The sequence below is a fragment of the Emydura macquarii genome, unplaced genomic scaffold, assembly GCF_026122565.2.
Source record: "Emydura macquarii macquarii isolate MOO-44397 ecotype Brisbane River unplaced genomic scaffold, CSIRO-AGI_Emac_v2 contig_2897, whole genome shotgun sequence".
NCBI classification, from domain to species: domain Eukaryota; kingdom Metazoa; phylum Chordata; order Testudines; family Chelidae; genus Emydura; species Emydura macquarii.
The window spans coordinates 1812692-1833921 of record NW_027133034.1 but is presented as its reverse complement, the minus strand read 5'-3'; the positions used below and the strand labels follow the sequence as shown (position 1 = coordinate 1833921).

The 21230-nt window shown below is 39.1% G+C and overlaps 1 protein-coding gene across 2 annotated transcripts in view; it reads right to left on the bottom strand.

The window, feature by feature from the left end:
• Positions 1–21230, bottom strand: part of PIP5K1B (phosphatidylinositol-4-phosphate 5-kinase type 1 beta) — a 140184-nt gene that overhangs the window by 83018 nt on the left and 35936 nt on the right. For both annotated transcript variants that reach the window (XM_067568658.1, XM_067568659.1), the window contains exons 2-4: positions 17067–17148; positions 15491–15559; positions 74–204 (exon numbers count right to left, since the gene is read on the bottom strand). In XM_067568658.1, the coding sequence (XP_067424759.1) occupies positions 74–204; positions 15491–15559 (200 nt within the window). In that variant the 5' untranslated portion in view covers positions 17067–17148. The remainder of the gene's footprint in view (positions 1–73; positions 205–15490; positions 15560–17066; positions 17149–21230) is intronic.

The following is a 21230-nucleotide window of genomic DNA, read 5'->3' as shown; positions in this document are numbered from 1 at the left end:
GCATATCTAGTAAACGAAGGCATGCAGTTACTTTGAAAATAAAAATTCTTACATTATATAGGATTGTCCTTACCTGGGTAGAAATACACTTTCCACTACGTAAAAGTCTTGCATCAGTACATCTCGGTCTGGTTTAGAGGTGAGGTTACCTACTGTGTATCCTATTCCCAGCTGAATAGCTCCTTTAATAGCAGAGGACGCTGTCTGCAAAAGAAAATAAGCGTTAGAATGTCTCTTTACTTTATCTGGATCATACTCTTTATGATGGCCACGCTTTGAACAAAGCATTTTATTTCAATTAAATCTTTCTAGGGGATTGGTACCTGGCCAGCTTCAACAAAGCAGATGAGAGATTCACCTATAACTGCAGTTCATGGCTATTCAGAAATAAAACATTTAAAAGAGATACTGCAATGTAGCTGAAGCCTCAAAAATCTAAACATCTTATAATAGGCATTTTTAAAAATCACAGCCTATACCAAAGGGATTTGGACATGGGAACTGTCCTCATTCCCATGGAAACTGGACATCCAAATAGCTTTGAATTACCATCTATAATCTTACGAGGAATACCTCCCAAGTTCTAAGGGCCTAGTTCTGTGTATGCAGAGCTACTATTGACTCTGATATTTGAGCGTCTGAATATAGATTCTATCTTAACTATAATTATTATTGTATTATATATTGGTGAGAAATTAAGAGCAGCAGCAAAGGTGTCAAAAGTTTAACCCTGGTGATTATGAGCAATATTCAGTTCCAATTCTGTAGCACAGACTATCGTAACTGCTAGCAAAAGAATATCAGAATCAACATCATTTTGATAATTTAACTATCCAGGTAATAAATCATTGCACTTTATACTTCAAAAATTACTTGGACTTTCTATTACCATAGTCACCAGAGGACCCAATCAGGACTAGGCCCTATGGTGCTAAGTACAGCACATATACACAGAGCCCAAGTCATTTACTTACATGGGAGAAGGTAATGGCCTTCACACAGTAATGGAATGGGCAGTCCTGTGGAGTAAGGGTGCTAGAATTGGGCTCATAGCAAAAGTCCCTATCCTGCGTAGCTTCTCAATACAAGTGGAAAAGGCAAGTTTAACAAGACAAAACTGGGCACAGGAACACAAGGTTACAGAGACCAACTATGTGCATAGTTTGCAGGTTTCACGTTTGTTTGTTTTTTAAACAAATGAGGAGATGACAGTGAAAGACATCTGATAAAATGTCAGATTCTCACTTCAGATGAAAGCACCTGAACCAGCACAATTTAACTGAACTAACTGGGAATTACAATAAGAAGGACTCCAGTATCAGACACTATATCTTATTTTAGTTCTCAAAAGTGCATGTGCTATGGTGACTGTTTCTTTTTAAATGTGAAATGATGTAGTCACATGTGCTTATTTTAAGTAATTAACATGACACGCCAGGCAGATCTTGCACTTGCATAACAAGTTCATAACTGCTCATTTGGTGGAAAGAAACAACAGAATCCTTTTTAAAATGCTACTTCTACCGTAAAAAGATTTGGCTTGTGTGTTAAGAAGATTCCCATTTCTCTTTCCTTGAAAAGCCTTTATTCATGAATGATTAATGCCCTGCATAAGCACTAATTATGTCACTTTAATTAAGTTGGTATTCATCCAGATAGATTCTTGGTACACAATTGCACACCCATCTAAGTAATGACTAGAGAGAAGGATGGAGGCTGAAAACGTGTCACATCATGAGGAACTGCAAATTATTGACAAAGGATTTCAGACAAGTCAGGTGAAAAGCAACAGGGAACCTAAGAGGACATTAACCTTGCCAGCACGGTTGGGCTGTATTTCAGGAACATGAGCTCTTTCTGAAGGTTTCTCCAATGGGGCACAAGTTACCACACATAGCCTTGTAGGCAGAAGTTCTTAAGCTTTTTTCAGAGTTTGGACCACATCTTAATAAAAGGATTGTTTTCTAGATCATCCCCAATCCCTTTCATGGTGGCCACCAGGAGCAAAGTTGGTCAGTGCAATCAATCACCACCTTGTACCAACCACAGCAATTGTTTACATGGAGAAGTAATACTGGGAAAGTATTTATTGTGTTTTTGGCTTTTTTAAAATAAAATTTAAGCAGCTGGAAACAAAGAGGTGAGCCAGTACCACATGCCCAGCCAGCATTCCACGGACCACTGGTGGCTCACAGACCATATTGTGGGAGCCACTGTAATAGTTTTTACCCCAAAATCCTAAAGGATGGTGGCCCAAACATGCCCTTAACTGGGAGCTAATCCAGTATTTAGAGTGGCATCAGATGACAAGATAATGTGTATTTTTTTAAAATGTTGGAGTCTCTTTCGCTGAGAACATTTGTTCTAGTTTAACATATTTTATTCTTAAGAGTGCAATCAGTGGAGAAACATGAGGGAAGAAGACAAAATTTAGGCCACTTGACACTGGTCCCTGAGCCTTAAGGGAAGAACTTCTCTTAGATGACCTATCTTATTACTGCAACAATTATATTTCTTGGAGATTAAAATGCTTTACTAAAGGTGGGAAAATTCCACTCCCTACTTGCATTTTCCCTATAATCCTGGTTCCCTTTTATAGTATTCCAAAGCAGCAATACAGTACAAGATCTAGATTTAAACCATGTCTGGTATACTTTTAAATTCCCTTTCAAGATTCCAATGCAATAAAGCCAGCAATAAAGGTCAGGGACCATCTGTCTGAAGAGTTCTCCCCTTTTAGAGATTGAAATGGATTTTTCTTCATTTTAGCCTCTTGTGAATATTCAAAAGATTCCTTTAGCCCTTCCATCATCAAGCATAACTGCACAATGATTCTAAGATCACATAACCTGAAATCAGCATATTTTAGAGCCTCAGAAATGGCAGCATGAGAAGAATCAGCATGATCAACACTGATATGTATGGTTCATTAACCTTATGCTAGGAAACCAATTGGCTTCTTGTCTCATGTTCCACACAATGACATAAGTTTAGTGTCTGTTATTGAAAACAGTGTAGAGCCTACTCTATTACTCAAGTCATTTTCCTTCTGTGGTTTCCTCAGCACATCTCTGAATAACACTTACATAAACTGTTGGCCACTCCCACTCAGACTTGTGCATACTGTCAAATATTTCTGAACATTGTGTTGCTACATATTGTCCAACCCATACTTCTGCCTAGTTGGATAATTAAAATGTTGTTAAATAGCACCATCTGGGCCTAAATCTGTCTTCAGATATGCATACACAACTCCTATGACTTCACAGTTGGATTGAACATCCTGCCACAGCACAAAGAGCAGATTTTTGGCCCCAATGTTTAATGCTTGATCAACCACTTATCTGCCCTTTCAGAAACAAGGCAATCTGATCATCAACAGAAATTTACAATATTTTTTGCAATAAAAAGGAACAATATTGCCTTCTTCAAGGTTCAGAGCAATGTACTGTAGAATATATTTCAGTGTCTCCATTGTTTACAAGTAAAAATATATTATAGATAAAACTTCAAAGGAGTTTTGTAGCTTTTCTAGATGAAATATAAAATTTCTTAACCTGAACGCTAAGTAAATTGAAGATGCATGTAGTTACTACATACAAGACCTTGTTATAATTAATGGCAAAATACTTAAATACAGTGGCATAGTTTAAAAAAGTTCTCTTCTCTTTTTTGCTGGTAGATAAGACATTAGTAGCTTGAGGTATACGCCAGCGTTACAGTAGGAAGTAGTATTAGACCTGGCAGTATTGTATTGATAAAAAGATATGAGTCTCTTTATTTTGAACGGTGCCTAGTGTGTTCTACCAGAGGAAAAAATCACAACACCAAATAAAATTCCTCCTCTTTCAAACTATGTACAGTCACTGCAAAGGAGAAGAGCACATGGGGATTTTTGAAGTTGTTTCCAGTTTGAGACTTTTGCAAAGCAAATGAATAAATAAATTGGACCGATGATCCCCTTCCCTGCCGCAGTACTAAGAGGAGAAAAGGGCCAGAAAAAGCCGAGAAGCCAGCAGAGGGAGCAGAGCAGAACTGAAGTGGCTTGCCTCTTTCCCCAGTATTCAGGGGCAGAGGAGGGGTTGATGTGAAGCCAGAAAACAAATTCTCTACACACTATGCTTTTGTACTGGGGGAAGGGAAAGATCGCATCCAACTACTCAGCACACTGACAGAGATTAATACTGGCTGAACCAACATTAGTCCCCTTACTAGGGCCCTGACCCAGCAAAGCACTTAAGGGAATATTTAAAGTTAAGCACATGTAGGGTGACCATATTTCCTAAAGTAAAAATGGGATGGTGCAGGGCTCACCCAAGCCCTTCCCTACCCAGGGCTCGCAAGAGCCAACCCCCTTCCCCACACGCAGGGCTCACCAGAGCTACCCCCTCCACCCCACAGCTGGGGCTGACCCCCCTGAGCCCTGTGCTGCCCACGGCTGAGGCTGGGGTTGACACCTATGCCCCACTGACTGGCATTTCACATCGCCTGCCCCTCCAATGTTTCTCCGCACCTTCCTAAGGAGGTGTACCCGACTTTTTGGGTAAACTGGGTGTGTGTTCATTTGCTCTTGCCAACTGATAATCAGCTGACAAGAGTAAACGGGACAAATGACCGTTTCTGTCCAAAATATCAGGACATCCAGGACAGGGCTTAAAAAGGGGATTGTCCATCCCAAACGGGATGCATGGTCACCCTAAGCACATGTTTAATTCCCAATGACTTCAATGGGACTTAAACACATACTCAGCTTTACACACATGTTGAAATGCTTTGCTTATCAGGGCCCAAGATTTTAAATTTTTTTTAAAAAGCATGCAGTCTTTTTTTTTTTATAAAGGCCTTCATTGAAAAGTTTGTGCATGGGAAACGTTACTTGGATAACTAAGAAAAGTAGCAGATCCTGACAAAAGACCAAAATATTATACAGGCACTCAGTCAGCTTTGTACCTATAGCTACTTTCTTACTAGTGAAAATGTTCTCAGACTTGATATATTGCTAGGCGTAGTACTACCTCAACACACAGTAAATAGACTTCTGTCTTCTCTACCTTACCCTGAGCTGAAATCCTCTAACCACCTGACATGCAAGCAGTTTTTGAATAATACAGTAAACAAGACCTTAAATCCTTTCAAATGGGGTATTAAGTCCCACATGATCCTGTGAATGTAATAACTAAGATTTTAATGATATTATGCTGATTACAGACACAGGGTTTTCTATTGTAGGCTGGATCTGTGGAACTCATTACTATATATGTATGCTGCCTAACATGGTTTTATATAGATGAAACCATTAAATGGTTTCATTTCAGCTAATTTTGTTAGTGATCTTGTAAGCTGGCTGCTAAATTACAGAAAAGATGTCTTCCCAAAAAGGGAAAAAAATCATAGGTGACATATTCAGATACTCTAGTTATCAGAGAAGGCATTGCTTGTTGCTAAATAATTGTTACCATGAGAATTTGAAGGCTGTTACCTGCCACCATGTAAGTTAATGGAAAAACTCCCATTGATACAATGGTGAAGGATTGGCCCTGGACACAAAACACTACAGAGAGTATTTGACAACTATGAAAAAAAAAAATCAATCAATTAAAATAGTAAAAGACCCAAATCTGGACTGAAGGCATGTCAAGAGGCCATGTGCTCCCCTTACTGTGTGAAGCAGATATTGACATAGCAGAAGTTCTGCACAAAGACTGAGGGAAGAAGTGAAGGGGAAGAGCTGAGTAGGGCATGGGGAATAGGCTTAATTTCATTTTATTTAGATTGCCTATAGATAATGTGTGGCCCCAGTGCCACAGGATTTTCTTTGCAGTGTAGACATACCCTAAGTCACTGTTCTTCCTACATTAAATTTGCATCCGCAGGCTCAGGTTTTCTGCAGTGCCAAGAATAAGCATATCACGGTACCCACTACCATCTCTCTCTCTCTCTCTTTTCTTTAAATAAAGATGTGAGACCTTAACTAAACTACAGAAAGGATGTGGACAAGTTGGAGAGAGTCCAGCGGAGGGCAACAAAAATGATTAGGGGGCTGGAGCACAGGATTTATGAGGAGAGGCTGAGGGAACTGGGCTTGTTTAGTCTGCAAAAGAGAAGAATGAGGGGGGATTTGATAGCGGCCTTTAACTACCTGAAAGGGGGTTCCAGGGAGGATGGGGCTAGGCTGTTCTCAGTGGTGGCAGATGACAGAACAAGGAGCAACGGTCTCAAGTTGCAGGGCGGGAGGTCTAGGTTGGACATTAAGAAAAAGTTTTTCACTAGGAGGGGTGGTGAAGCACTGGAATGGGTTACCTAGGGAGGTGGTAGAATCTCCATCCTTAGAGGTTTTTAAGCTGAGGCTTGACAAAGCCCTGGCTGGGATGATATAGCTGAGGTTAGTCCTGCTTTGAGCAGGGGGTTGGACTAGATGACCTCCTGAGGTCCCTTCCAACTCTAATCTGCTATGATTCTATGATGACCACATGCCTGAACAGAGTAACTGCACAACCATATTGATACAATAATTATCGCCCTTATTCACCCAATCCTTTTACTGGTGTGTCACTCAGTTTTAGATATGACAAAAAGAGAGATTATAAATTCTCTGGGGATAGTACACGTCTTTCTGTCACTGTGAAGCATCTAGCATGCTAGTGTGTGATACAAAATAACTTCTCACTCACACACACAGCTTTTTTCCATCCCTTGTCTGCCTCATCTATTTTGACTGTGAACAAAAAAAGTCAGGACAGGGACTTACTATGCCATACACAGCACTTAGCATAACGGGGCCAAGAACTTGGTTAGGACCTCCAAGGGCTATTGTAATACTATTCTTACTAAATACTAATAACAACCGTGCTCTTTATCAATGCAATAAGGAATGACAGGGATAGTTAGGTGCCCAAAGTTGGGCCTTTCCACCATTCACTGTTTCTTGCCCAGGAACAAGGATATTTATAAGGGAATCATCAATGATTTGGTCTAACCAGAAGCCATGGTTTCTGTAAAGTGACTTCCAGTGGCCCCATTCCCTTCTAGAACTGCCTATGCAGAAAGCTGCTGTTGCCTCACTCCCCTACCTTGCTGTTTATGGGCCAAATCTGTATCCTATAATTCCCCAGTTCTGTATGCCACAAGCAACCCATTCTTCTCTCCTGCTGCTTGCTTCCCCTGGCTGATGTACTGCTGTTTTGTTTACATTTGCTATGCTTATCTCCAAGATTCAAGTACCAGAGTTCCAACAGGTTTATAATAATTCTCAACACTATTCAGCTATATTCAGTATATCTTCATTTAGAAACCATTAAATCACACTTTTCATTGCAGCTTCAGATTGGAGGACAACTTTGGTTAAATTACTTCCCTCTCTGGGGCTTACAAGGTACAGGTGCAACTCCTAAATGAGAAAGGACCCTAACTGACAGATGGTTTACATGAAAGTTCACAGTATACGATATTTAACGGTCAGCGTAATTAATTTAAATTATATCACCAATGCACAAAGATAAATCTGAAAAGAAACTAAAGGTAAAATGCAGTGCTGTTGCAGGCAGGACTCTGATTAAATAAAAATACTAGACATTTCCTTTTCTAACTCCAAATGATTTAAGTCAGCTTTGAGTCACATTCATGCTCTAGAAATTTTTTACTACAAGGAAGCATTTGTTCTTCAGTCAGACTTCATTTTCATAAGTAACAACAATCCACACTCGGGACCTCTTCCAATCCCATACAAACACCTTTTCCAGTCTCACGAAATAAAACAGCCTTGACAGATTTCTGTGAATTGTAAGCCAAACCACCTGAGGTTTGAGCATGTCACATAATGGTATTTCCTCTTCTAGTCACATTTTAAAAGAGATCTGATAAGAGCAGTGATAATTTTATTTTTTTATTAGTGTGTGTTAGGTATTGACTGTGTCCAGTTAACCGTACGTTCATTGCTGCTGCTAAGACCACATCCAGCTTTAGGAGACTGCCGTGTTTGTGATCTCACTGATATAGCACCCATTTCACTTGTTCTTTGCAGAGCTTCTTTTTCTTTTTATGGTAAATTCGCTCTCTCTACTGGTCATGTTTTAGGCATTCACATTTTTCTGACATTTGTCTCTTCTCACTGTTCTACTATAACTACTCAAAAGTAAGTGTCTGTCTCTCATATTATTTTTAAAAGGCCTGATCTGCATAATCCTACTGTTTCACCATCATTTGTAACTATGAGTCACTGCATTCTAGTATCTTCAATTTCACAGTGCTCTCTCAATACCAGCATGGAGACCACCTGCTGTCTGTGGTACTCAGAGATCTGGGACAGCAGTCCCCCACAAACCCTTTTCCCTGACCTTGGTACTGCTGAGTGGGTGGACACTAATACTTTGCTTTTCCTCTCCAGAGAGCAAGGTCACCTTTGTTGTTATTGCTCCACATCTGCTGTGTTGGCAGCAAATGTGACTTCCAGACCTACAGGCCAAACCTAATTCTAATTGCAATAAAACAATCTATCGCTTAAGAGTAGGAAGAAAGAAAACATTCACTCTTATCTTATAGATGCAGTTATGGGAAGATGCAGGGAGCGGTGGTCAGGAGAAGTACAAAAGGTTAGCGGCAAAGAGATAGAGGCAGGTACAAAGATTAAAGGTCAGCAGTAGTACGAGGCTACATCTGCCCTCTCCTCATCTCAGAAAGCCGTCTGTTACACAGCTCTGTTCCCTGTTCTTGATCCATCCCCTCTTCCTTGCCCGCTAGAGTCAACCCGCAACAGAACTCAATAAAACGATGGTTGCTACTCCTTACAATGACTAATATTTTATATTGAACATTTAATTGCACTGCAATTTCATTTTCTTGTAATTCCTAGGTTATAAACAATTGCAGCATTGTTCTTTGTTTCACATCTAATAGATTCCTTGTAATGGTTTTATAAATGGTTGTGATCACTGCTGGGCAGCTTTGCAGGAAATCCAATTAAAACAACTATGGTTTTCTAGCTTAAAAGCTACTAAAATGATTTCCCAGCCCAGTTTTAATCAAAGTGTCCTGTACACTGCTAAACTGGGTAAAAGAATCTGAGATATTTGTTCATTTCCCCCACTGTTTGAAAACATCTGAACTAAAATTTCCAAGACTGTTGGTTGATTCCACGTGCCCAGTCTGGGAAAACATGGGTCTCACTTTCGGAAGTGCTGAGCACCCACAATGCCAAGTGAAGTCCTAGAGAGCTACAGTTGGTCAATACCCCTACACAGTCAGGCACTCAGCATCAGAGGCCACCTGTGAAAATGTTGACGTTAATTTTAATATTCTAGGCTAGATTTATGTGCAACACTGAATGGGTTATGTAAACAGAGAGGGTCAGGTTCACAGTGGCGTCTATATCAGCTTCCACCTGTGCATCCCCAGGCACAAAGCCCATGGTAAAGGAAAGTTTACAATGGGAAGTTGTAATATTAGGACGTGTGGAATACTACTCACCTGTGCAACTCCTCTCTGCTGGGGGCCTGCAAATAACTAGTGCAGCCCAAGAAGTTGGGGGGGGGGGTGATAACTGGGGAGAGGGGACATAACTGGCAATTACAGGATGTGGTAATTCAGTGCATTCACACTGCAGGCTCCAACAGCAGGGCGTGTATGGTGTCTGTGGTGGAAGTTAAAGCCATTCACTCATCACCTTCCTTCACTTGGGTGCATTTTCCCCCCTTCCCCCTCCGGGGTGCAGTGACCCACGCTGGCAAAGAGAGATATAAATTACAGCCACAGTGAACCTGGCCCTCTCTGTTTATGTGCAACATTGAACAGGTTATGTAAAGCATTTGTTATAAAATGCAAAGTAGAAGGAACTGAAGATAGATTACTGAGGTGCAAAGTCTGATTTTAGGGTAAAGGTTTGTCAGTATGTACATAATCTAGGTTTTAGTAATCTCACTGCAACTTCCAGAACAGAGGCAATAAAAGCTTTCCACACCTGCTTTGACTTCAGCCTTGCCTTTATTATTATACATACCCCAACATGGGCCAGTGGATTCCCCAGCCACCCCATCATAATGGCAAGTGACAGGACACTGCTGAAATCTGGTTTACCCTTCCCTGGGGAGCAGATTTGGGAGCTCCTCTGTGGCTGGGAACATGCAGAAGTTCCAGGCCCTAAAATCAGGGCCTAACTCCTCTATGGTCTGTTGTCACTTGCCTGAGAACCACAGCAGAGATTAGAGAATCCTCAGAGGCAATCAACAGAGATTGTAAACTCCAATGAATACTTCATGCAAGTGCAGTCTCCTCAAGCACGTGGAAGACTGTGTAAGGTACCCAGCAGAAGTTCTAATCTAAGGCACTCTGCTACTAGAGGTACGTCTACACCGCAGCACGGATCATGCCTCCCAACCTGGACAGACAGATGTGCTAGCTTTGCTCAACCTAGCGCACAAAAAGCAGCACTGTGGATGTTGTGGTATGGACAGCAGCAGGGGTTGGCCACCACAGTACTCGGACGGCTAGCCCATGCCTCCATCCATGACTGCAACATCCACGCTGCTATTTTTGGTGCACTGGCTTGAGCAGAGCTTACGTGTGTTTATCTACCTGGGCTGGGAGGCATGTTCCTACCTGCAGAGTAGACGTAGCCTAAGGTTTTTTGATAAATGTTTCATAGCTATTTAACTCACAGAGCATTCAGGACCCTAATGGTGAGTCTGAAGCTTTTAGTTTCCTTAAAATCATACCATCTGGCTCACAGAGCATACAAAATCCATTGGTCATATCTGCAAAGTTTGGGAATAACTAAAAAGTTATTAAATTTCTTCAGTTTAGAAACTGTGTTGAGTGTAACTGGGTTGGGTTGGGAATTTCTTGGATTTCTTTAGCCAAATTATTTGATTAGAGAGATTACAAACACCTCAGGTTATACCTAGAACCTTTATAAACTCAGCAAAATCTAGCAGGAAGTTTATAAATTCAGCCAAAACTTAATAGGTCACAGAGATTCAAACGCTTGTAGCAATTAACTCCAAAATGTACAAGCTCTCTAAAAAACAGTCGTATGCACTCTCTCCTATTAACGAATATGTAAAATAAATGGAGTTTTTAGACAAGCCATTTCTGAGATGTCATGTTGAAGATAACACTGGGCTTTCAAAAAGTGAAAAGACCTTCCTCCTCAGATTCTCCTATCTCAAAAATACTTTGCTCAATTAACAAGATTTTCTCCGCCAACACACAATATGCATCAGATTTCAGTGGGAAAAAGTATTATTTCTGAGAAAGTTCTTGCATTGCTTATAGAAGAACTCTCATAAGCTTCCAGCAACCTTAGAAAGATTTTCCTAGAGCTCCCTGAAGTTCAAATTTATGCAGCTGATAAGTCAAATTTTCCACCCATCCAGAAAAAATAGTTCAACATATCAGTGCTTAGCAAAGCAAATCAGATTAAGAGAGATGTTGAGATATGCTTTACCAAAAATAAAACAAAACAAAAAAACCATGCATGAAAACATTAAAAGAATTTTTAGAAGGCAAGAACAATAAAACTTTTCAAAGTCCCACAGCTATAATTGTCTAGTCCAATTAACCACAGTCTTTCCCAAAAAGTTCTACTCTGGATTAGGTATCAGGCATATCAGACAGAAAGGAGTTTTTTTCTGAAAAAGTTAGATAAATTAAAATTGGGGCTTATGATTTAAATTATAGAGCAACTACCATACCAAATTTGTTTATACAGAGATATAAGCTAACAAATCTCTCTTTGATGTAATGTATGTAACATGTATGCCCTCCAAAAATGCTGAATGGCCAAACAGTTTCCATTGTAAATAAGTACTTCCTACTTCTCAAGATGCACTGGACAAGAGCCTTTTGTTGGGCATGGCAAGGCCAGACCCTGCCATAAAGTTTACAGCAGGGAAAGTACATGGCATACAGGCACAGAAAGTATAACCACTTTATTTTTGGATTGTGGAGTATCCCACTCTTTGGCAGGTGCTAATGCTGACAATTCACATGAGATTGGGTTAGTGTTCCAACTAGTTTATAAGATCTATAAACAGGAATTTAGTACATTGCTAAAACGTTGTCAAAGATGAGATGCAATCCACCAGTGGTTCATCTGCCATTACATTTTAATGTACTGTTCATAATGTAGAGTACACCCATTTCTGAAGCTGTTACTACCTACTGGTTGCAGAGTTTTCAGAAATCAGAACGGTGAGACATCCTTGAAAAGCAAGGGGACTAAAAAGCCCCTTTTAAAAGATTTTCCCCGCCACAGACTGGAGGAGCCTCCTTCAAATAATCATTAACAAAAAGATTTGCTCCCCCAGGATCAGAGATTTTAAGGACCATAACCCATCCCTGTAATGCGTCCATGGGATTACACTGCATTGTCCAGATTAGACAAATTATTGTGGTTTATACTCAGACATTTACTTTTGCAGTAAAATTACCGTATTTTGTGATTAGTTACTATGTACTTTAGTTTCTATGTTTATTTTGTTATTCTTTTCCAAAGTTACCCTTAAACAGGAGCCATTCATATTACTTGTCCATTAAGGAATGTATGTATATATTTTGAAGATGCATATGTTAAAGTTAAAATGTATCGCTTAAGAAAATATAGGACCATGGTTATTAAAATCTATTTCTCTCTGGACATGGCACGTGGAATATACTACGAAGGTTCAAGGCATATTTATACTACTTCATTTTGTCTTATGCATCGCTGGATTTTACATCACAAGTAGAAATTTTCCATGCATCATATTCCCCTTTTGTATGTACCTTATAAATATGACTAAACATCTGCAAACATTGCAGTCACTGCCTATTACTTGGAGAGATGAATAAATACAGGAAATAAGCTATTAAGAAGCAAAATATAATATCTAAGGCACAAACCACATTTGTGTATCTAAAAAGCAAAATTATTTATAAAATATTAGGTGCCAAATTCAACCTCGTGTAAAGTAGGTGCAACGCCACTGACTTCAGTAGAGTTGCACCAGAACTGAATGTGTTCCTAATGGTTTGGTTTTATTTTTGTCACTTAAACATTACTAAATCTTTAAGTGTGACAGTACGTATCTGCAAGGAGTCTGTCTGCTGTATTAGACTCCTACAAAGCCATTTCAGGTCCAGATTCAGCAAACCACATGCTTATGAACTTTGCTTAGTCAGCACTTTACTAAAGTACTAAAGATTGGTAATACAAGAACGGAGGTACCCGAGAAACAGGGGTAGTTGTGTTGTGAGGGTCGGGGTGTCACTCTAGGAGAGAACAGCTTTAAAATCCTGTGAGTCTCTACAGGAGTCCAGTCAAACATGACTGGCTAGGAGACTCGTTGAATTATAGCACATCCCTGGGCCAGCACTGCCCACTTTTGAAGTTGGGCCACCAGTTCCGGGCCTGCAATGGAACAGGGGTTGCAAGTAGCTTGCACTGCTGCACTCTAGCTCTAGGCAGACTTACGCCTGGGAACTATCACCACCTTGGAACAAATCTGGCCCATTGACAATACTGAGGGAAAAAAGCATGAACTCTTACCAGTCCAAAACAGAGATTTTGGCCATGTTACCGATCCCCAAATCCCAAGAAGTTATGCAATTAAAACCTCAAGCATCTTTAGACAATGCAGTCCTTAAATTAATATAAAGGATTCCCTGCAGAATAACTAATGTGTTAGGTAGTCCATATAAAGGTTCTAAATCACAAAAATACTTGGCCCATACTTTTCCTGGCTAAAAACATATTGACGGTGACAACTTAAGAGTTAGTTCTCCAAAAAAAATTTTAATTAAATAATAAAAAAAATCTGCTGATGTCCCAATGCATCCTTTTATCTCTACTGCTGCACATGGAGATTTTCCAGTCATGACTGGTGTCATTTTGCACTTGGATAACATACTTGAGTTGCCAACAAAGATGGGTCAATCTGATACTGTACGTATACTTTTTAAAAGAATAGTTCTAGAATACGCACCTATAATTAAAAATTAACTGCAAAGAACTGTGGGATTGGGGTCGTGGCAATATGACTAGTTTTGGGGTTCTAGATAGGGAAAAATCAGGAACCCGCAAGCTAAGAGCATGAGTCCAGACAGAACAGGTACAGCAAAAGAAAAAAGGGCCACTAGACAGGGTTAAACTCCTTGTGGAAGAAGTACTAACAGCATAAACAGTATTCTCTCTCTACCTATAGTACCTCTCTATTGGAACGACCAATAGCAAATATTATATTCTCTCAGGTTACTGGAGTTGTGGACCCAACCTTTTGCTATACCTCTGCCTCAAACACCAGTCAGTAGTCAATCCTGAGGGAGGCGGGTTCAAACAACAAAAGAGTCACATCTATAAACCCAGCTCAAAATATAACTAACTGCCTATTGCTTCTGAGGAAAGAAAAGTGTCTGGAATTTTAAAACCACCCACATACTGTGAGAGTTGTTGTCAAAGAAAGGAAGAATTAAAAAGGAATGTTTAAAATCCTCCTGGACTTTACCAACGGTGTTATAGCAAAACTGCAAACATGGAAAAATGACAAATTATTATTAGTATTGCAGGAACTCTTACAGGTTAGAGCTCAGTTGTGTTATGCACTGTGCAAACACATAACAAGGGGACTGTCCCTGCTGTAAAGAGCTGTGTTAGTAACCTGAAGAAGAGAACTGAATTCAGTAGCCAAGAATTTGTTCATGTAAAAAGATATTGAATTTTTTCTACATTAAATTTGTATTTTATTATTAATTTTTTAAAAGCTTATTGCGGGTATCACTGCTAAAAGGAACTTCACTTAATGTCACCCACAGAAAATCAAGAGGGGGAAAAAGCATCAAGAAAGATACCACATATTGATATAGCACCTAAACAGCCTGGTGTGTTGCACTGTGCTACAAATACTGTGTTAATCTCTATAGCTGTTATTGTAAGAAAGAATTAAAGGTATTAAGTCATCTATTAAACAAGATTACCTCAAAAAAAACTAACAAAAAAGCCCACACCTCTGGCAAAATATTAAGGAGGGTTAAGTTGTAGTCAAGAGACACAGTACAAACATTTGAAGCATTTGAGAACTTACTGTACTAGATTATCTGACAATAGTGTTTTTAGCAACGGAGATATCTCCGTTGCTAGGAGCCAAGAATTCCCCATGCTATAGCAAGGTGCCTATTTTAAAGGAGAAGTTAATATTGAGTGGTCTCACTTACTGGGTATAGGAACTTGGTATACTTTTACATAAGAGAAAGGATTCAAAAGCAAACAATGGCATTTCTTTGGTTTGGTTTGTTTGGCCTATTCTGATGAATTTTGACTTACAGCAAGTACAAAAGTTGAAGGAGAGGGAGATTTGTTTTCTTCTACTTTGAAGGCTCCACATTAGGAATGCTTGAGTATTAAACTTTCTTGCATACAGTAAACAGACATGTTCAAAAAAAAAAGTTATAGATGATATACTGTACTAAACTGGCGTAAGACAAAAAACAGTCTTACAAAAGGAAGGTTACTGGTCACATTTACCTTTTTATATGTTTTCTCCTCATTTTGTTTTCCAGCAGGAGCATCTCCATTTTCAGTAACAGACGACATCTAAGAGACAGAAAACAAGTTTTGTTTTTTTTAAAACCATAATTACCATCTTTTTTAAAAACCATAACCACCATCATTTGTTACCCCCCTCTTGCTAAATTCTGATTTTTAGAAAGGATAGTAGTCAGGTAATAAATTGTGTAAAGAGACTCTCCACAAAAAATTGTCAGTTTAAGGTTTCTTTTGGCCTCTCACTTGTTCAAATGTTCAAAGAAGCTGGTGGTAAATATTTTATATTAAAACCACATCTCTCTCTCTGTGCAGGCAGCCCAAGATTGCACTGAACTTCCCTGCTGACATCTCGCACTACTAACTCATGCCTAATTTGCCATCCACTCTCCCCCATATACGTTCTGCTACACACCACACATACAGTATTGTTTTACTCCAGTTATTAATTTGCATTTTTCCCAGTTGATCTAATTTTGTAATTTTCATTTCACATGTCCATGTTTCTAATCCCCCTAGGTCCTTCTGTATTATTTCTTTCCTTATTAGTATCTGCAGCTCCTTCCTAGTCGGTATCATCAGTGCATATTCAGAAACAGTTTATTAAAGAAATGTAAATGAAACCAGACCTAGCAGCATGACCAAGTGTAGCATTGCACTAGTTATTGGATTGTGACCACGTGTCGCCACCCTTTGCTTATGGTCCATCAGCAACTTTCAAACCCACCTGTGAGTTTTCACAGTCAAGCCAACTTGAAGTAAGCTTTCCTTCCTTAGTTTCTTAGACAGACTGTAAGCTCTTTGGGGCAGGGACTATCGTTTTGTATAGCACCTAGTACAGTGGGAGCTCCCAGGCAGGACGATAATATAGATAATAAATAGTAGATAAGATTTGGAGAACAAGACTGCCCAGATATACTCTCAGACTTTCACAAGAATTCAACAATTTCAATGTCATCTTCTGCATTTCCTTTTCCCCCCTCATTTAGTCCATCAGCACAATCATCTGAAAGACTAATTCTTTTTCCTCAAACACAAATGCATGCACCGCCCTTTGTTTTTTGTAGTTAGGTCATGGGGAGACTAAGTTAATGTCACCATTTGAGACAAACACATTCACAGACCTAGCCTCTTCGTCATTCTCTGAGATTATACTCCAAAGGTGTTGTACAAGACTACAAATATAGAAGTCAAAGTTTGGCTTCTCCATAGATTCTGTAAGAGAAGCTTGATGTATGTAGTAAGTGGTGTAAACCCAGATGATTGTGCTTGGGATCTAGATAATGTAATAGCACAGCTTGAGTGCCCAAGAGAACCAAGGCCTGTGGCTAAATTGAAGCATTGTGCCCCCAAAGCGGAAAAGTGATGTTTGACATTGTATCTGCTAATTGCAGTAAAGCAACACTAATCTAAGAATAAATCACATTCCCCACTGGCCAAGCTATAGATCGCCTGCAAGTGTAGCTGTCAAGGAAAGGAAGAATTAAAATTGCAAGTTTGAAATCCTGCTGCAATTTACCAATGTTACATATTAGTGCTATAACAAAGATATACATACCTTTCTCAACTAAATTGCAAGTCATCTGGAGCTAAGAGTGACCGTCAACCCATTCATTGATGCTGTCAATTTTTCCAGGTCCCTATTAACACAAAAATCATTCAGCATTATGTAATCTGAGTGTAAAATCTGTTAGATATTGTTTAAAAATTCCTTTCTACATTAAACATTACTTCTGAGTAGATCAGAGCTTTGCAAGAAGCAGGCAATACTAAATCTTTATTAAATGGTTTGATTATTAGTATGTCATTTAATATAACTTGCTTTTGCAACATTGAATAAAATCAATATGATCATCCTTTCTGAGTTCTAACTTGCCTTTGCCCTAGATACAATGCTATTGTGTCACTGACGTCCTTATTATAAAACATTTATGTTGGGCTATAAATTTTCATGGCACTGTACAGAACATAATTAAGACATGTTCTCTGCCCTGAAGAGTTTGTAAAGTGAACACCCAACCCTGCAACCTTCACTCACTTGAGTAAATCCATATCCATGCAAGCAGTTCCACCCAAATCAGCAAGACTATGTGCAGGAGTGAGGGTTTGAAGGATTGGGCACTGAATAGTAAATAAACAAACTTTACTTCAGAATAGTTCCAGAGGGGTAGCCCTGTTAGTCTGTATACAGCAAAAACAACAACTACTGCATTTGAAGAAGAGAGCTGAAGTCTCTGGAAAGCGTATGCCTGCAAATATTAAATTTGTTAGTCTTTAAAGTGCCACAGAACTCTCGTTGTTTTTACTTCAGAAGAAATTCATGATCAGCAGTTACTATACAATGCATTATCATCTGTATACAATTAAGCTATGGTAATTATGCAGTTAATGTATCATAGGTAGGCTTGGAAGGATTAAATTTGTATTGGAAAATGTCAATTTCACCCTACACACAGAAACCTATACAAAAAATATTTCCACTGATAACTGAAATTTACAGATTGTCTAACTTTGTCTAACACTTTTTGAAAATTTAGAGTTTGATTTAAGGATATTTACTTTTTATATTTTGACATGTGATGTTGATAATGTGTTCCAATAGTTATAAAGCTTTAATTTTCTGAATCTCAGCATCTACAGTCATTAAATAATGGTCTGACCTCACGCATAATTTACTGCAACTGAAAATTTAAATAGATAAAATAAAAAAGCTTAAAATAAAAACAGATGTCAAAATTATAAAAAAAGAAAAATCGAATGCTGTCAAGCTTAATCATAGAATAAATCCTGCTTGCCTTCCTCACATGAGTAGTTTCTTGAATAAATAAGGTACATAGGTGTCATTTGGTACATCTTTGGAAACATTCCTTTCTCCAATCTTGTGCATGAGTTCGTGTTCGTTCTCTCTCTCTCCCCCCCCCCCCCCCCACCCCAAGAACACTTTTGACTTTGCTCTTGAAATCAGTGTAAATAGCTCTCTATACATATCTACACACACACACAAAAAAGATATACTTCGAATTCATCTAAAGTGAAAGCAATTTTTTTCTTATAATCTGAAAATTATATATATGGCATTCCCCCCAGAAAAGCTGATCCTTAACTTTTAAAGGAATTTTCATAAAGCAACAAACTTTTCCACTTGAAATGGCTAAAGAACTGGAGCGCCCACAGACCAAATATGGCTTGGGTCAAATTTACATCTAAATTTCTTTATTAAGAGCTAAAAAAAAGTTCATTATTCAAATCCTCTGAGAAGGATAAACCATCCTACTATCACACATGAGCATTTTTCCATGCATCACAAGTTTCATTTTGCTTTGTAAGTCTTCATAAGCAACTAATATCTTAATTATTAAGATATTGGCCACATCCTGGCATCATCCTACATGCAGAACGCCCACTGAAGTCAGACAGATGAAACCTATTTTAAATGGCTCTATTTATTCAGAAATCTACATACATCAACTATTTTATAATGTCATTAGGCTTCATCTACACTTACACCACAGTGGTACCAGAACCTAGACATGTTTCTCTAGAAAAATGCTACCATGATTTCAAATTCCAGTAGAGACAGCCTAACTGCTCCTGGTTACTTTAAGACTGAAGCTTTGATGAAAGCTCCTCTAAACGCAAACAAACAAGAGCAAGATTCTATACTACTCCCAACATTAATTTGAGATAGGATCAGACCAACTCAAAGAAAATCAAACATCAATACAGCGTAGGAATTTCCTCCCAATAAATGTTAGCTGAAGAAAACATTCATGCCGGATGTGGAAAAAAAGCCTGTTTGTGCCCAATATAGCCAGATAAATTATTCAAGAACATTTCATCCATGCGAAAAATATGCCCCTGTAACGTTGCCAAGGTTAGGGAGACAGATGGTGATCTCCTTACTACAGTAACAATTGAACATGCAACTTATGAAGAAAGTAAAAACTTGTCTATCTGTGTCAGTTTTTTCCATTTCTAAAGCTGGCTGGCCCAGACAGAACCATTACTATTCCTGATCCCAGGCTTGTGGGGAGCAGAGCACACTCAACTGCTTTGAATTTAATGGGAATTTGTAGGGCTTAGCACCTTGAAGAATCAGGCCCCTATTAGCTGTAAAAAACCTAATATTTGATTAGGTTAATTCACTGAACTAATTTATTTTGCAAAACATCATCTGTTTATTCTTTAGAGACCTGTGGTTCCATTTTGGTACTATGGTGCTTTGCATAATACACATTTTACCGTAATTGTTTCATTTCTACAAAAAAAGACATAACCTTTATAGTGCACGGACATTATATTCTCGAATGTATTCCCAGGCTAACCTACACCTCTGATTTTTAAAATCCTTTACTACCCTCCCGTTTAAAACAGAAGGAAGTTACTGGAGAACTACAGTATTTGGGCCAGGCACTTCTAAGTACAATGTGCTTACTGAGATTAAAAGAGTTGTAGGAAACTTTCAGACCCAAAGTGATTTATGTCTACACTTGCCGCCAAATTCAGCGGCTGTCAATGGGAGATACGCAAGCAACTCTACACAGCATTACTCCACCTGGCGGAGGTGGATTAATAGAGTCGATTTCCAGGTCGATTGAGCAGGTCTCCACTTCCGCTCAAATCAATCCGGATAAATCGATCTGACGGCAGCAAATTTGCCCCCATCAGTCTAGACGTAGCCATAGACTCAGGCTTTTTATAAAGGTCTCCACTTTGGCTCCTCAGCATTGTCCCACTAGAAGGCATGGGGGAGACACCTTAGTCCCAACAATAATTTTAGGAAGCATTTTTCCAGACCTCTGCAGAGCACTATCGGTGGCTTTGGGTCCACCTCCCCCTCCGCCACCACCACCAAATCCAAAACTAAAGGGAGAAGATCAGCTCCCAGAATTTAAAACCCTGACTATAGAAGGCCCTTGGATTCAAAGTGTCAGCTCAGGCACAACTATTATAAATATTTGTTTAAAATACTGATTTAAAAAATAAATCTGTAATTTCTGTTGGGAAAAAAAAAAAATCAATGAATGAAAAAAGTCATTTTTATTACATCCACTTATGTTTTATGATTTACTTTACATCACTGGAAAGATTAGACTCCTACATCTGTTACAAAACTCAAGTCACAATTCCAGTGACCTCTGCACTTTCCCCCGGAAATTACACTGAATGATTTCTGTCAGACTCTTCCACGGAATCAAAACAGAAAAAAACCCAGCCATGTTGTAATAGTTTCCCTTTAAGGGTGTGTCTACACAGCAAACAGCAGTCCAAGACAGTGAGTCTCAGAGACCAAGTCTACAGACTCGGATCTGTACTATGGCACTAGTAATAGCTGTGTCAACATTTGGGATCTAGCTGGAGCACAGGTTCTGAAGCCTAGAGTTCAAGATCCCAAGACCAAATGTCTACACAGCTATTTTTAGCAACATAGTGCAAGTCTGAGTCCCTACACCCAAGCTCTGCTGCTTGCTATGTAGATGTTCCTTAGACAGCTGGAGGGTTGAGGACAATACTGATACAATAATCACCACATGTGTATTAGAAGTAGGAGTTCAGTAGTAAGGGATAGGGGGAATGTGGGCTTCCCAGAGTTTACATGCAGCAACTATGCAAGCGTGTGTTCAGTAAGAGCTCCAATGCCGTGAATTTTAATCTACCATAAAGTTGAAGCAGAACTTTGTTTTTATTGAGTCAATATGATGAATCGGGAGAACGTCTATTT